At 44.3% G+C, this 16,747-nt stretch overlaps 1 protein-coding gene across 4 annotated transcripts in view; it reads left to right on the forward strand.

Moving 5' to 3' along the window:
• The window catches only part of LOC139583730 (partitioning defective 3 homolog), a 599,078-nt gene that overhangs the window by 403,531 nt on the left and 178,800 nt on the right, over positions 1 to 16,747 (forward strand). For 2 of the 4 annotated variants that reach the window (XM_071415128.1, XM_071415130.1), the window contains 3 exons: positions 1,445 to 1,599; positions 4,478 to 4,528; positions 16,377 to 16,625. In XM_071415128.1, the coding sequence (XP_071271229.1) occupies positions 1,445 to 1,599; positions 4,478 to 4,528; positions 16,377 to 16,625 (455 nt within the window). The remainder of the gene's footprint in view (positions 1 to 1,444; positions 1,600 to 4,477; positions 4,529 to 16,376; positions 16,626 to 16,747) is intronic. The other 2 variants (XM_071415129.1, XM_071415131.1) reach the window with 1 other exon arrangement.

Genomic DNA, 16,747 nt, shown 5'->3' on the forward strand with positions numbered 1-16,747 from the left:
AATGATGATGATGATGTTTTCTCTGTGGAAGGTTAGAAAGTCAAGTGAACCATTGTACTGCTGTCTCCTATCTCCTGGCTGTTCTTCTCTCACATCTCACTCATTTGTCTCTTTTCAGACTGTGTTGTGGACCCACCTCTCTGTTCTCTCTCTCTCTCTCTCTCTCTCTCTCTCTCTCTCTCTCTCTCTCTCTCTCTCTCTCTCTCTCTCTCTCTCTCTCTCCTCTCTTTCTCTCTATCTCTCTCTCTCTCTCTCATATGATGCATTGAGCTGAGGACCTGTTATCTCTCCACTTCTTTCTCCATCAATGTGACTTCTCTAGGCTGGGGTCATAGGATCAAATGTCAACAGTCCACTGCCTGGTCACTGCAAATCTCTCTTCACAACGAGCTACGATTAAACACTGTGATTAATATTGTCACAGTCTCTGTACACTGGTTTCTCTGTGTGTGTGTGTGAGAGAGTCAGAGAGAGACAGAGAGAGAGAGAGTTTCACTCACGTTTATCTGTGCTCATCAGTGTCCATGTCTCTCCTCCCTCTATCTCTGCTCTAATTGGAACATTTTCTCAACTTAATTGCGACTCTCCTTGGCATGCAAATGTTGTTCTCTGGCTCGCCTAGCCTGCCCTCTTTCCTGCTCCTCTCCTCTTTCCAATTAAGATCCAGACAGAGATAGGGCCGCTCAAAGGGAGCACGCTATGGAGGGCTGGGCCCACCACTGCCCCAGACAGGGGGATATTGAGTGGTTGTGACCCCAGCAGAGCACCACCTCGCTGGGCATCACACCCACGTATCTCCCCCTGTGAACTCTGTGGAGGTGGAGGTATCCTTGATGAGAGCAGTCACCACAGAGCACAGCAGAGCTGTTTGTGTGTGTGTGTGTGTGTGTGTGTGTGTGTGTGTGTGTGTGTGTGTGTGTGTGTGTGTGTGTGTGTGTGTGTGTGTGTGTGTGTGTGTGTGTGTGTGTGTGTGTGTGTGTGTGTGTGTGTGTGTGTGTGTGTGTGTGTGTGTGTGTGTGTGTGTGTGTGTGTGGATTTTTGGACACTGGCACAACTGAAGCACTTTATCAGCTGATCAGATCTCCTCCCCATTGTTCTAGAAGCCAAGGGGAGGCATATTGTGTATGAGTGTGAATATTAATTTAGAGATTTTATCATCCAATATCATGCTTCGTCTGGCCTGCTCGTAGTGTCCAGAGCCAAGTCTCTATTTTATGGCAGTTAAACCAAAGGGGTGTTTATTTGTGTAGTAGTTATCCATTATCAAGTTTTAACATAATTTAATAACCATATATTGTTTTGACTTATTTAGAGCAGAGATATGGATTGCTGTTGATGTACTGAATGTTTCTGAATGGGGATTAACTGATATCACCAACACACACTCCTTTATCTTTAGTCTCTCACTCCTGTCCTCTCCTCTCTTCCTCCATCTCTCCCCCAGCTCCCTCAGTCCGGACACAGAAGACCCAGAAGACTCCTTTCAGAGGGAGGGGTTTGGACGCCAGAGCATGTCAGAGAAACGCACCAAACAGTTTGGCGACAATGCCAATCAGCTTGAGATCATCAAGACGCGCAAGTCCAAGAGCATGGACCTAGGTAATAACTACTGTACACGTCCAAGAGCATGGACCTAGGTAATAACTACTGTACAGGTCCAAGAGCATGGACCTAGGTAATAACTACTGAACACGTCCGAGAGCATGGACCTAGGTAATAACTACTGTACACGTCCGAGCATGGACCTAGGTAATAACTACTGTACAAGTCCAAGAGCATGGACCTAGGTAATAACTACTGTACAAGTCCAAGAGCATGGACCTAGGTAATAACTACTGTACAAGTCCAAGACAATGGACCTAGGTAATAACTACTGTACACGTCCGAGCATGGACCTAGGTAATAACTACTGTACACGTCCGAGCATGGACCTAGGTAATAACTACTGTACAAGTCCAAGAGCATGGACCTAGGTAATAACTACTGTACACGTCCAAGAGCATGGACCTAGGTAATAACTACTGTACACGTCCAAGAGCATGGACCTAGGTAATAACTACTGTACACCTCCAAGAGCATGGACCTAGGTAATAACTACTGTACACGTCCAAGAGAATGGACCTAGGTAATAACTACTGTACAAGTCCAAGAGCATGGACCTAGGTAATAACTACTGAACACGTCCAAGAGCATGGACCTAGGTAATAACTACTGTACACGTCCAAGAGCATGGACCTAGGTAATAACTACTGTACACGTCCAAGAGCATGGACCTAGGTAATAACTACTGTACACGTCCAAGAGCATGGACCTAGAAATTAGATTCTTGAAAATAAAGTTCTTGGAAATGTTGTTAATTCCAAGATGGTTAAACCCTTGTCTTAAACTCAGGGTAGTGAGAGAAAAAGCTCCTGAAAGCAATTAAACATGTTTAATTCACTCACAAACTTCATCTGAAAGTTTCAGTATTGATTATTTTAAACCCAAGAACATGTTTTAGCACAGTAATTTCAGTAAGAGATATGCTAACATGAATGCTATTGCTAGCTAGATAGCTAGCTAAAACAATCGACAAGCAAGATTTGTAAGAAGATATTTGAGAAGTTTGTAAGAAAATCATAAAATCTTCAGGTATTATTGAGGAATTGCACTTACGAACTATCTTATGAACTTCTTTTTTTTTTTTTTAAGAAGCTTCTTAAGTTTTTTCGTGATGTGTTTTGTGAATCTGGGCCCTGGTTGTTTAACACCAACACTCCAAACCCCTGGGTCCTCCTTCAACCCCCCTTCCCCTCTGTCCCTTAACATGTGACATTGTAAACCTGTGCCCAGTGGCCCATTGTGAAACATGGGTAAATTATTTGCAGTGTGACTGTACAAAACCTTATTTTTTCCTAGCCCTTCGAGACTGATAGGAACAATTGTCCTGGAACATGCCCATTAGGGTCAGAGTGCAGTTTTGGTGCTTTGTGAAAGATCCTGGCGATGGGAATAGACAGACAGGTGATGTGGGATGGAATGCTAGACTTGACGAGAAACATGCTGAGGAACACTTCAAGCCACTCCCCAAAGGACCATCTGGCTCTGTACCTCGCATCATTGAGTTATCATGACAGATAACAGACATTTTTATGTCTTTAGGTATCTAGAGTCTTGACCTGACAGGACTTTTATCCTCCAGGGACTGGCTTAGCAGTTTCCCTCAAACTCTAAAAGGTATAAAAGTTCATCACAAACCCAGAGTCCTCAAACTAAGACTTAGTATAAAAATATATAATAATCCCCTCTGGCCGATGGATGGGTTTCACTGACTGATTCAAATGATTGGAGGAAGTGTTTAGATCTGATGAGAAGTCCATAGGAAGTTGAAAACCGTAACCTGAAGCTCCTATTGCTTAGTAGCTAAAGGTCCCATCATCGAAAAGGCACACACTATCGTGGTTCATCAAAAAGCTTTTTAATTGTGCCACTAAGTGCTGTCAGCAATTCATGTTTTTTTTTTTCTCTAATGACAATTTGATGAGTGAGGAAAAAGTAAGATCACTTATCGAAAGCTTTATGCTAGCTGTTGTTGAATAGACAGTTTTACTTTGCAAATAACAGCTAATGCCTCCAAGCATCACTGGGAGCATTAAGATGGGCTTGTCAGTGATAGATTATCAAAACTCAGGAACCCATTGGGCACATCATGACGAATCAGATGAGGCATCGGAATATGACCGGGCATAACCGCATGTCAGAAATGAGCGGAACATTCCCTCGCCGTCGGGATCTCAAGCGCTTCTCAAACCTGACAAATCACCCTCGCGTAGCTCTTAGCATGTTTAACAAAGCTATTTCTCCATAGAAACTGTTTTTCTTTGAAATATTTCTAAGTCAGGTGTTTTTCTCCCCTCGTTAATCTCATTTCAGGAGCTCTGTGCCAAATCAGATCAGCGTCAACTGCTAACGTTTCATGACTTTCATGACCCATCTCCATAAATATGTGCTACACACTAAGCTGCCCAGACACCTTAAGGTTTTATTCCATTTAGATGTAGAACAAGATTGAGAGGAGGAGAAAATAAGGGGCTGAATACTGCACACCTCTCTGTGGCTGAGAGGAATATGCTAACATGTTATATCCAGTCAGCCTGAATAATACAATGATCGACAGAACTGCATGGTGTTTTAATATCTCTCCACTTCTGATTGTTATTCCAAAAGCTCTTCAATAGTCTTTCTCTTCCTCCCTTTTCACAGTGATAATATGCATGTTGGCTGACTAGGCTAGCCTTGGAGACTGGCCACAGTAACACAAAGACTAATTCAAACCCTTTTCACACTAGTTGCTGGAACCATATCAGAGCCAGTGTGGTTCTGGTTGCCACGATAGTGTGAAAAGGGTACTAGAGATGCTCTGGAATGGTGTTCTGATTTGGAATGTGGAATGTGGGCACTAACTAACCAATCACACTTGTTTATGCCTCTTTAACAGTATCAGACGAGTTTAACCCCCACCTCACCCCCAGCACAGAAAACATGGAAGGTAAGCACTAACCACCAATCAGGGCGTATTGTTCATCACCACCGCCACTGAACCGGCTAATCGCACAGCACTTTGGAATAACAAGCTCATCTCTGATTGGCTCGTCTTTTTGAGTTGGGGTCAGATGTCAAGAGAAGGGTTTGGGAAAGGGGCGGTATTCTCATTGACCCCTTTGCCATCTCATAACGGGTAACTTTTGTTTTTCTCTTCGCTCTTTGTCTGATTATTCCTCGGCCAGAGAAATGGAAGGATATTTATGATGCCATTTGAGGTAATTGCAGTGAGCACAAAAAGGGTTTTCATATTTTGTAGGGAGAGAAAAAGAGAGTGGCATGGTGTTGAATAGAGGTTTGGCAGCAGTTGTCTGAAACGTTGCCACCATGCTTGTTCTGTAGTGAATATGATAGAAGAAAACATTCATTATGCTGAAAGGTGTAGGGGTAGGGTTGTGAGGAGTGAGGCAATGTAGTCCCATTTGAAATAGAGATGCTCAATGCCAGTTGGCCTCTTTAGCTGAATGGAATTAATCCATCAATGACAAGCCAGTGTGTTCTCACCTTCCATTAGAACGGGTCTACTACAACGTGTGTACTCACCATTAGAACGGGTCTACTACAACGTGTGTACTCACCATTAGAACGGGTCTACTACAACGTGTGTACTCACCATTAGAACGGGTCTACTACAACGTGTGTACTCACCATTAGAACGGGTCTACTACAACGTGTGTACTCACCATTAGAACGGGTCTACTACAACGTGTGTACTCACCATTAGAACGGGTCTACTACAACGTGTGTACTCACCTTCCATTAGAACGGGTCTACTACAACGTGTGTACTCACCATTAGAACGGGTCTACTACAACGTGTGTACTCACCATTAGAACGAGTCTACTACAACGTGTGTACTCACCATTAGAACGGGTCTACTACAACGTGTGTACTCACCTTCCATTAGAACGGGTCTACTACAACGTGTGTACTCACCATTAGAACGGGTCTACTACAACGTGTGTACTCACCATTAGAACGGGTCTACTACAACGTGTGTACTCACCATTAGAACGGGTCTACTACAACGTGTGTACTCACCTTCCATTAGAACGGGTCTACTACAACGTGTGTACTCACCTTCCATTAGAACGGGTCTACTACAACGTGTGTACTCACCTTCCATTAGAACGGGTCTACTACAACGTGTGTACTCACCTTCCATTAGAACGGGTCTACTACAACGTGTGTACTCACCATTAGAACGGGTCTACTACAACGTGTGTACTCACCTTCCATTAGAACGTGTCTACTACAACGTGTGTACTCACCATTAGAACGGGTCTACTACAACGTGTGTACTCACCTTCCATTAGAACGGGTCTACTACAACGTGTGTACTCACCATTAGAACGGGTCTACTACAACGTGTGTACTCACCATTAGAACGGGTCTACTACAACGTGTGTACTCACCTTCCATTAGAACGGGTCTACTACAACGTGTGTACTCACCATTAGAACGGGTCTACTACAACGTGTGTACTCACCATTAGAACGGGTCTACTACAACGTGTGTACTCACCTTCCATTAGAACGGGTCTACTACAACGTGTGTACTCACCATTAGAACGGGTCTACTACAACGTGTGTACTCACCTTCCATTAGAACGGGTCTACTACAACGTGTGTACTCACCTTCCATTAGAACGGGTCTACTACAACGTGTGTACTCACCATTAGAACGGGTCTACTACAACGTGTGTACTCACCATTAGAACGGGTCTACTACAACGTGTGTACTCACCTTCCATTAGAACGTGTCTACTACAACGTGTGTACTCACCATTAGAACGGGTCTACTACAACGTGTGTACTCACCATTAGAACGGGTCTACTACAACGTGTGTACTCACCTTCCATTAGAACGTGTCTACTACAACGTGTGTACTCACCATTAGAACGGGTCTACTACAACGTGTGTACTCACCTTCCATTAGAACGGGTCTACTACAACGTGTGTACTCACCATTAGAACGGGTCTACTACAACGTGTGTACTCACCATTAGAACGGGTCTACTACAACGTGTGTACTCACCATTAGAACGGGTCTACTACAACGTGTGTACTCACCATTAGAACGGGTCTACTACAACGTGTGTACTCACCATTAGAACGGGTCTACTACAACGTGTGTACTCACCTTCCATTAGAACGGGTCTACTACAACGTGTGTACTCACCTTCCATTAGAACGGGTCTACTACAACGTGTGTACTCACCATTAGAACGGGTCTACTACAACGTGTGTACTCACCTTCCATTAGAACGGGTCTACTACAACGTGTGTACTCACCTTCCATTAGAACGGGTCTACTACAACGTGTGTACTCACCTTCCATTAGAACGGGTCTACTACAACGTGTGTACTCACCATTAGAACGGGTCTACTACAACGTGTGTACTCACCTTCCATTAGAACGGGTCTACTACAACGTGTGTACTCACCTTCCATTAGAACGGGTCTACTACAACGTGTGTACTCACCTTCCATTAGAACGGGTCTACTACAACGTGTGTACTCACCTTCCATTAGAACGGGTCTACTACAACGTGTGTACTCACCTTCCATTAGAACGGGTCTACTACAACGTGTGTACTCACCATTAGAACGGGTCTACTACAACGTGTGTACTCACCTTCCATTAGAACGTGTCTACTACAACGTGTGTACTCACCATTAGAACGGGTCTACTACAACGTGTGTACTCACCTTCCATTAGAACGGGTCTACTACAACGTGTGTACTCACCATTAGAACGGGTCTACTACAACGTGTGTACTCACCATTAGAACGGGTCTACTACAACGTGTGTACTCACCTTCCATTAGAACGGGTCTACTACAACGTGTGTACCTACCATTAGAACGGGTCTACTACAACGTGTGTACTCACCATTAGAACGGGTCTACTACAACGTGTGTACTCACCTTCCATTAGAACGGGTCTACTACAACGTGTGTACTCACCATTAGAACGGGTCTACTACAACGTGTGTACTCACCTTCCATTAGAACGGGTCTACTACAACGTGTGTACTCACCTTCCATTAGAACGGGTCTACTACAACGTGTGTACTCACCATTAGAACGGGTCTACTACAACGTGTGTACTCACCATTAGAACGGGTCTACTACAACGTGTGTACTCACCTTCCATTAGAACGTGTCTACTACAACGTGTGTACTCACCATTAGAACGGGTCTACTACAACGTGTGTACTCACCATTAGAACGGGTCTACTACAACGTGTGTACTCACCTTCCATTAGAACGGGTCTACTACAACGTGTGTACTCACCATTAGAACGGGTCTACTACAATGTGTGTACTCACCATTAGAACGGGTCTACTACAACGTGTGTACTCACCATTAGAACGGGTCTACTACAACGTGTGTACTCACCATTAGAACGGGTCTACTACAACGTGTGTACTCACCATTAGAACGGGTCTACTACAACGTGTGTACTCACCTTCCATTAGAACGGGTCTACTACAACGTGTGTACTCACCTTCCATTAGAACGGGTCTACTACAACGTGTGTACTCACCATTAGAACGGGTCTACTACAACGTGTGTACTCACCATTTGAACGGGTCTACTACAACGTGTGTACTCACCATTAGAACGGGTCTACTACAACGTGTGTACTCACCTTCCATTAGAACGGGTCTACTACAACGTGTGTACTCACCATTAGAACGGGTCTACTACAACGTGTGTACTCACCATTAGAACGGGTCTACTACAACGTGTGTACTCACCATTAGAACGGGTCTACTACAACGTGTGTACTCACCATTAGAACGGGTCTACTACAACGTGTGTACTCACCATTAGAACGGGTCTACTACAACGTGTGTACTCACCTTCCATTAGAACGGGTCTACTACAACGTGTGTACTCACCATTAGAACGGGTCTACTACAACGTGTGTACTCACCTTCCATTAGAACGGGTCTACTACAACGTGTGTACTCACCATTAGAACGGGTCTACTACAACGTGTGTACTCACCATTAGAACGGGTCTACTACAACGTGTGTACTCACCATTAGAACGGGTCTACTACAACGTGTGTACTCACCTTCCATTAGAACGGGTCTACTACAACGTGTGTACTCACCTTCCATTAGAACGGGTCTACTACAACGTGTGTACTCACCATTAGAACGGGTCTACTACAACGTGTGTACTCACCATTAGAACGGGTCTACTACAACGTGTGTACTCACCTTCCATTAGAACGGGTCTACTACAACGTGTGTACTCACCTTCCATTAGAACGAGTCTACTACAACGTGTGTACTCACCATTAGAACGGGTCTACTACAACGTGTGTACTCACCTTCCATTAGAACGGGTCTACTACAACGTGTGTACTCACCATTAGAACGGGTCTACTACAACGTGTGTACTCACCTTCCATTAGAACGGGTCTACTACAACGTGTGTACTCACCATTAGAACGGGTCTACTACAACGTGTGTACTCACCATTAGAACGGGTCTACTACAACGTGTGTACTCACCATTAGAACGGGTCTACTACAACGTGTGTACTCACCATTAGAACGGGTCTACTACAACGTGTGTACTCACCATTAGAACGGGTCTACTACAACGTGTGTACTCACCTTCCATTAGAACGGGTCTACTACAACGTGTGTACTCACCTTCCATTAAAACGGGTCTACTACAACGTGTGTACTCACCATTAGAACGGGTCTACTACAACGTGTGTACTCACCATTTGAACGGGTCTACTACAACGTGTGTACTCACCATTAGAACGGGTCTACTACAACGTGTGTACTCACCATTAGAACGGGTCTACTACAACGTGTGTACTCACCATTAGAACGGGTCTACTACAACGTGTGTACTCACCATTAGAACGGGTCTACTACAACGTGTGTACTCACCATTAGAACGGGTCTACTACAACGTGTGTACTCACCTTCCATTAGAACGGGTCTACTACAACGTGTGTACTCACCTTCCATTAGAACGTGTCTACTACAACGTGTGTACTCACCTTCCATTAGAACGGGTCTACTACAACGTGTGTACTCACCATTAGAACGGGTCTACTACAACGTGTGTACTCACCATTAGAACGGGTCTACTACAACGTGTGTACTCACCTTCCATTAGAACGGGTCTACTACAACGTGTGTACTCACCATTAGAACGGGTCTACTACAACGTGTGTACTCACCTTCCATTAGAACGGGTCTACTACAACGTGTGTACTCACCTTCCATTAGAACGAGTCTACTACAACGTGTGTACTCACCATTAGAACGGGTCTACTACAACGTGTGTACTCACCATTAGAACGGGTCTACTACAACGTGTGTACTCACCATTAGAACGGGTCTACTACAACGTGTGTACTCACCTTCCATTAGAACGGGTCTACTACAACGTGTGTACTCACCTTCCATTAGAACGTGTCTACTACAACGTGTGTACTCACCAGGCACAGCATGTGTTGAGAGCTGAACAATGCAAACAGCACTTTTACTAAACAGCAGCCAAAATCTATTCTTTCTCCTACCTATTGCACATTAGTGAAATAAATACAAGTGATTCACTGAATGAGCAGGACAGGATCACAGCCTAACTATAGGTCATCTATACTGAACAAAAATATAAATGCAACATGTAAACTATTGGTCCCATGTTTCATGAGCTGAAATAAAAGTTCACATACATTTTCCAAAAAAGCTAATTTCTCTCCAATTTTGTGCATAAAGATGTTTACATCCGTGTTAGTGAGCATTTTTCCTTTGCCAAGATAATCCATCCAACTGACATGTGTGGCATATGAAGTAGCTGATTAACCAGCATTGTCATTACAGAGGTGCACCTTGTGCTGGGGACAATTAAAGGCCACTCAAATGTCCCGTTTTGTCACACAACACGATGCCAGAGATGTCTCGAGTTTTCAAGAAGCGTGCAATTGGTATGCTGACTGCAGGAACGTCCACCAGAGCTGTTGGCAGATAATTGAATGTTAATTTCTCTACCATAAGCCGCCTCCAACATTGTTTTTGAGAATTTGGCAGTACATCCAAATGGCCTTACAACTTCAGACCATGTGTAACCACGCCAGCCCAGGACCTCTACATCCGGCTTCTTCAAAACTCATTCAGATTGGCTGGGCCTAGCTCCCAAGGCTGCGCCCCTGCCCAGTCATGTGAAATCCATAGATTAGGGTCTGGAATTGATTTCAATTGTCTGATTTCCTTATATGAACTGTAACTCAGTAAAATTGTTGAAACTGTTCCATATTGCGTTTTATATTTTTGTTCACTATATGACCCAGCTATTTTGATGTAGAGTATTGCTCTCATGTCCATAGAAATAGAACACATTCTAGTTCTGTGCTCGCGTCACCACCACCAGCACCACCAATGTCATGGCTACTTAGCCAAACAATGACAATGCCTCTGATTGAGATGTTGAGTCACAGTAATGATAATGGGGTGACATTATGTGACATGTAGAACAGTGTGGATTGGAGGATATAGGACGTCCTCTGGTCCTCCTAATGAACCAGTGTCCCAAATGGCACCCTATTCCCTATATAGTGTACTACTACTTTTATAGGGCTCGGGTCAAAAGTAGTGCACTATATAGGGAATTTGGTGCCATTTGAGACACAGCCCAGGAGTTGGCAGAGACAAGGAGCCTGGTCGACCCAGGGCCGCATGTCTTCCTCAGGGATACCAGGACATGGCCCCGCCACGCCACCCTGGGACTATTTTTAGCTTAATTACCCTTTTAACGCTGCGCTTTAAACCCTCCACACACTGAATACATTAGGCATAATGGAGCCCCTGTCCTCCCCGTCCATACAAAAATCTTTACATGCAAGGATGAAGTGGTTGTGAATAATGGTGGTGGGAGCATTGCTCCTTGGCTGCTTTCCAAATGGCACCATGTTCCCTATATAATGCACTCCTTTTGACCAGAGCCCTATAGGGATTGGTCAAAATGTGTGCACTAAATAGGGAATTATTGTGCCATTTTGGACGCAGCCATTGTAATTCTACTATGGGGCTGCTGGAGCTACTACTGTAATAATCACTAGTGATTTATTCATATAGTTTGCAATACCTCCCTTTAACGCTTAATGATCATCGCTCTTCTCCAATTAAATGTCCTCCTGGTTGCCTTTGGTTTCGCCTTATTACTGTAAGAATATATTGCACATTCATCTTGGTCACTAATATTTGCTGGTGCGTTTTGGCAGTTTTTCTGCGGGCGTGTCGCATCTTTATGCTTCCCTCTATTTCTTCTCTGAACGTGCGGTGAGTGTCATACCTGTGTCGGGCTGCGATAGGGAATATGTATTATTTCTTCCCCAATGAGCAGAAGACGTGGCAGCGTGGGTTGGTTGTGGGATAGGACCTGGCATATTGAGAGCTGTCAGTCAAAACGTCCCTGGAGAGGTTCTGAGAGATTCAGATGAAAACAAAGGCAAAAGCACGGACCAATCAGAGGCCTCTGTGCCATTCCCAGACAGAAACACTACACACCGATCTAGCCTGATTCAGAATACGAAAGGGTGATCATTCCCAGATTCGGAGAATGGCAGATGAGGGAGAGAGAGAGCGGCAGATGCCATTTGTGTTTCCATAAACTGTTGTATCCGTCCGTGGGTTTATCCCCCACAATCCTATTGTGTCAAACATGCACCCGCCCAGCTTCGGTGTGTGCTCTATTCTGTTTGTCTGGATTTATGCATAAGCTTCCAAAGCCTCACATTTACATGGCATTTGGAGTATGTTGATTAAGGCACATCCTCCAACATATGGAGAATTATGCCACGTCCTTACCGGGGGCTGCAATTTCCTGTTATTCCTGTTTTTCATGTCCGTCTGTCCTCCCATGTCCTTCATCTGACACAAGTGGTTCTTTTGAGAAATGAATCCAGATGATGCCCACTTCCACCCAGGTGGTACGATAAGATGAGCAAATCTCCTTCATTGTCATATAAAACGAAGTCAGTAATCAGAGATGTGCCTTGCTTTCCTGAGGAACAACACAGTTAAATGGCTGTTCTGTTCCCGGTGGTGCTTCACAAGGGTACCTGTAACCCTGCTGACATTTCAAACACACTGTAAAGTTCTGTTTTATTGTGTCCGTCAGCTGGAAGATGTGGATCCACTTACTGGTGATGTTGCGTCTTGCAATTGCTCTTCCTTTAAGCATGCATCTGAGTGGTTAGCAGTGTGGCCCTCTGGTGAACCTACTCGTACTGGTCCAAAGTAGTGCACTATATAGGGAATATGGTGCCATTTGGGACACATCCATGTATCTGTGTAGTTGGTAGCATGGTCCTCTGGGGCCTGCTGGGAACAGGAGTCTTTATTAGCTGTGACAGGGTTATTATGGAGAGCTGTGTAGCCTCAGTTTATACATACAGTAACAGCTAACGACTGACCTCGGTACAGCCAGACGGGGGAGTAGTGACCCATGGACCAGTGGATCCAAGCAGCGCTGAGAGACAGGAGACACACATCTTGTCACAGTAAGGTCAGAGGTTAGTGGCTTGGATGACCAGACCACCTGTGGTTAAGTTTCCTCCCCTAGTCTAAAAAACATGGTCTAGGATTCCTCCCAAATGGCATCCGATTCCTTATATGCTGTGAAGTGTACTAATTTTGACCTGGGCCAATCGGAAAAGTAGAATAGAATTCAACTTTATTGTCCATCCAGGATGGCCATTTTTCTTTGGCATCACCTCCCAGTAGAAAAGCAAAATAGTGCACTAAATATGGAATAGGTTGCCGTTTGGGATGCATCCCTAGACTGCTGAGGAGTGAGTCATCCTTGATCAACAGAATTCCTTTTTTCACAGTCGTTCACTTCTGTAAGAAGCAGATTGTGATGTCACTTTGATATAGAAGCTTTTGGCACGGTTCTCGGCTAATCACAAACGTAGCCACTGCAGGTTTACTTGGCTAAAGGATCAAGTAGAGATTAGCAGCCTGGTGCTTTCAGACAGTAGAAGACGGGCGTCTGAAGCTGCCTCTGCTTGTGAAATTATGATAACAGTAGCAGGCAACACATGGATTACTGTCCTGGGCTGGCATGTTGCCTTCTATATCGCCTGGAGTACTTTAGACTTCCTCTCCTTCTCCCGATCTCCCCACTCAAATCACCTGTAATTACCACACAACCAACCACTCTACTCCTCTCGGACTTATAAATGCTTTTCAGAGGGGGTATTCATTCCATAAGAGGGAGAAGGAAATAGATTCGTAATTGTTTTCTTTCTCTGATGGGGGTTTATTTTCTTATCCCTAATCTGTGTTTGGCTCCGTGTCTGTTCATCCACAGATCCACTGTGTTTGGCTCCGTGTCTGTTCATCCACAGATCCACTGTGAGAGCTCAGCAGCAATAGGCCACGCTCCGTTTAGGGCCCTTAAAACAAGTCATGGGTGTTATTGATGACTGAAGGAAACGTGGGGGGCAGAAGGCCGAAACGAGACCACATGGTAGCTACGGGCCTCCATAGGTTTGGTGGGGGCTGGGTGGCTGGCTGGCTGGCTGGCTGGCTGGCTGGGTGTTTACATGAAGCGAAGCTGCATGGAACCTGGCAGCACATGCTATGTGTGTTTTGGACCTGAGGGGTCTAAACAGACAATGCTGGTCTGTGGGCCTCATTCCCATATGCACAGTCCTTAGAGAGTCCTCAGCTTCCACTGAACGGTGGTCAAAACCCAGACAGGACAAATTCAATCAAAAGTTTATCAACAATCTATTCACTGTTTCCTCGTTCAAAGTTTCTTATTAACACGCTGGTTAGAAGCAGATTTAAAATCTATTCTGTTTTGTTGGAAGGTGGTTGTTATTTGTTAATACAGCACAATGAAGAATAAGTGAATGGATGGGGACAGAAAATCAAAATGCCTGCTTGTTTAACATGGCTATCTGGTGAGGCCAGAGCTCTGGGGAACTGACTGACGCCGCCTGACAAAATTAAATACCAATACCCTCAGTCTCGCTCCACTTCCATACCTTAAACAAACGCACAGCAGCCATTGGAAAACGAATGATAGCTGTCTAAAGGTTTTTTCCAGAGGTAGATAAGAGGTTGCTGTCCAACACTCAATCTGCTAATCATCTACAGATCTGGCGTCTTACAAGCATACCTATCAGTAAATCTAGTGCTAATGTCAACAGTCTTCTAAGTGGTGGTTATACCTGACAAGAACAGCAAACAAAAGAAAGTTTTCATATTGTGCCATACATACAATCTCCTTTTAGAGTTACTGACAACAGACGCCCGTCTTCGGCAATTGTTGTTTTCTTCTAATTTGCATGTTAATTACATGCATTTTGCATGAACGGGATCCATAATAAAGCATATTTCAATGAAATTAGTTGTCACGGGGCCACACGTTTTGTTCCATCAGTAATTTCGTTCTGTACACTGTGATGTCATACTTCGCTGACATCTTCTTTCTTTGTTGTTTGTGTGGTGTGGGTGAGGGTGAGGTAGGCTACTTGTCTTGACAGGAGTTTGTAAAGATTCCATACCGTTTATCTCTACTAGATCTAACAGGTGGCTGGTGTTGGCAACAGTTTGGGAAATCTCTGTGTTGTAAAAGGCCCACCTGGCTATAGCATGCATTCTCTCTATACATGAGCATTCCCATTTTGGGTATGGTGTGGTGTGTGACCCTGCGTTCATATTCTGTTATCTACCATCTGCACAACCTTAATCTTCTCGTTTTGAAGTGAGGCTGTTTGTGTCCTTTAAAAGCCGTGTTGCGAAGGGCTTTAAAAAACGGATTAGACGCATGAAAGGCCATTCCGTGGAAGGTTCAGAGTAGTGACATCGAGGAGGCCACGGCAGTAGGAAGTGAATGGGCTGTGTTTAGTCTACAATACTTCTGATTATCCTACTGTCTTCTAACGCGTTCTCCCTCCTCCCCTCTAACTCTGCATCCCATCCTCACTTCCACCCCTATCTTTCCCCTGTTCTGCTCTAGATCAGAGTGATGTTATGTTAATCTAATTTCTGTTCTGTAAACCATGGCTGCTCACTCTTGCCTACAGTACTGTACACACTTTAGTATATAGACATTTGGAAGCTCGCTGTGTTTTGAAAATGTAGTCAGTTTACACGCACACATTTCAGGCACATTACGCAGTCTGAGAAACTTTGTCAAACATTGTTGAAATGAGAACAAGGGTTTACTCTGTTTTCTCTTTGTCTTGCTCCTACAAAGATAGATAGATATACCCTCACAATGTTTCACACACTCCAATTCATCATTTATTTTCCAGATGAATTCCCACAGACTATAGCCCATCCCTCTTCTCTTATAGTGAATTACACGCCAAGTGGAGGGTTTTACATCATCTCATTTTCTTTCGGTCTTAGGAAACTAGGAAAACCTAAATGATTTATAGCAATCAGAGTTCAGCATAGAATATAACGTTTCAGGACACATTTTCAGGGTATGAATATCACGCATCATGAAATCTTTGTCTATTTCCTATATAGCCTTTTGACCAAGGCCGTAGGGTATTAATAGGGTGCCATTTAGGACACGGCCAAACTCAATTGTTCTTAGACCTGTGTTCGGACTTCTCCTTTATCAGACTCTTCGACAGGAGAAGCACCTCCCTTGGCCTCAAGAAGTCCTATAAAGACTTTATAAACGTATGTAGGGCATTATGAGTCTTTGTCATGCATAGGAAGGCTTTATGAATGCTACATATCACCACTCTAAGTCAAGTGTTACCACTTCTCCTTCCTTCAGGCTCTTCGACAGGTGAAACAATTGGTCCCTCTCTGGGCCTGAAGAAGTCCAGCTCCCTGGAGAGCCTCCAGACTGCCGTTGCCGAGGTTACACTCAACGGGGAAATTAACCTCCACAGGCCACGCCCACGAATCATCAGGGGGCGGGGCTGCAACGAGAGCTTCCGGGCAGCCATCGACAAATCATACGACAGGCCAGGAGTAATCGTTACTGCTATGGATGAGTGTGACCTGAAGGGAATGGAGACATGTGAGTGTTAAGTGTTCAGACTATAAGACCTTGGTTTTATAAAGCATAACTCATTTTATGTGTAGTTTATAGACCTTGGTTTTATAAAGCATAACTCATTTTATGTGTAGTTTATAGACCTT

The sequence above is a fragment of the Salvelinus alpinus genome, chromosome 8 (genome assembly GCF_045679555.1).
Source record: "Salvelinus alpinus chromosome 8, SLU_Salpinus.1, whole genome shotgun sequence".
Taxonomy (NCBI): Eukaryota; Metazoa; Chordata; class Actinopteri; order Salmoniformes; family Salmonidae; genus Salvelinus; species Salvelinus alpinus.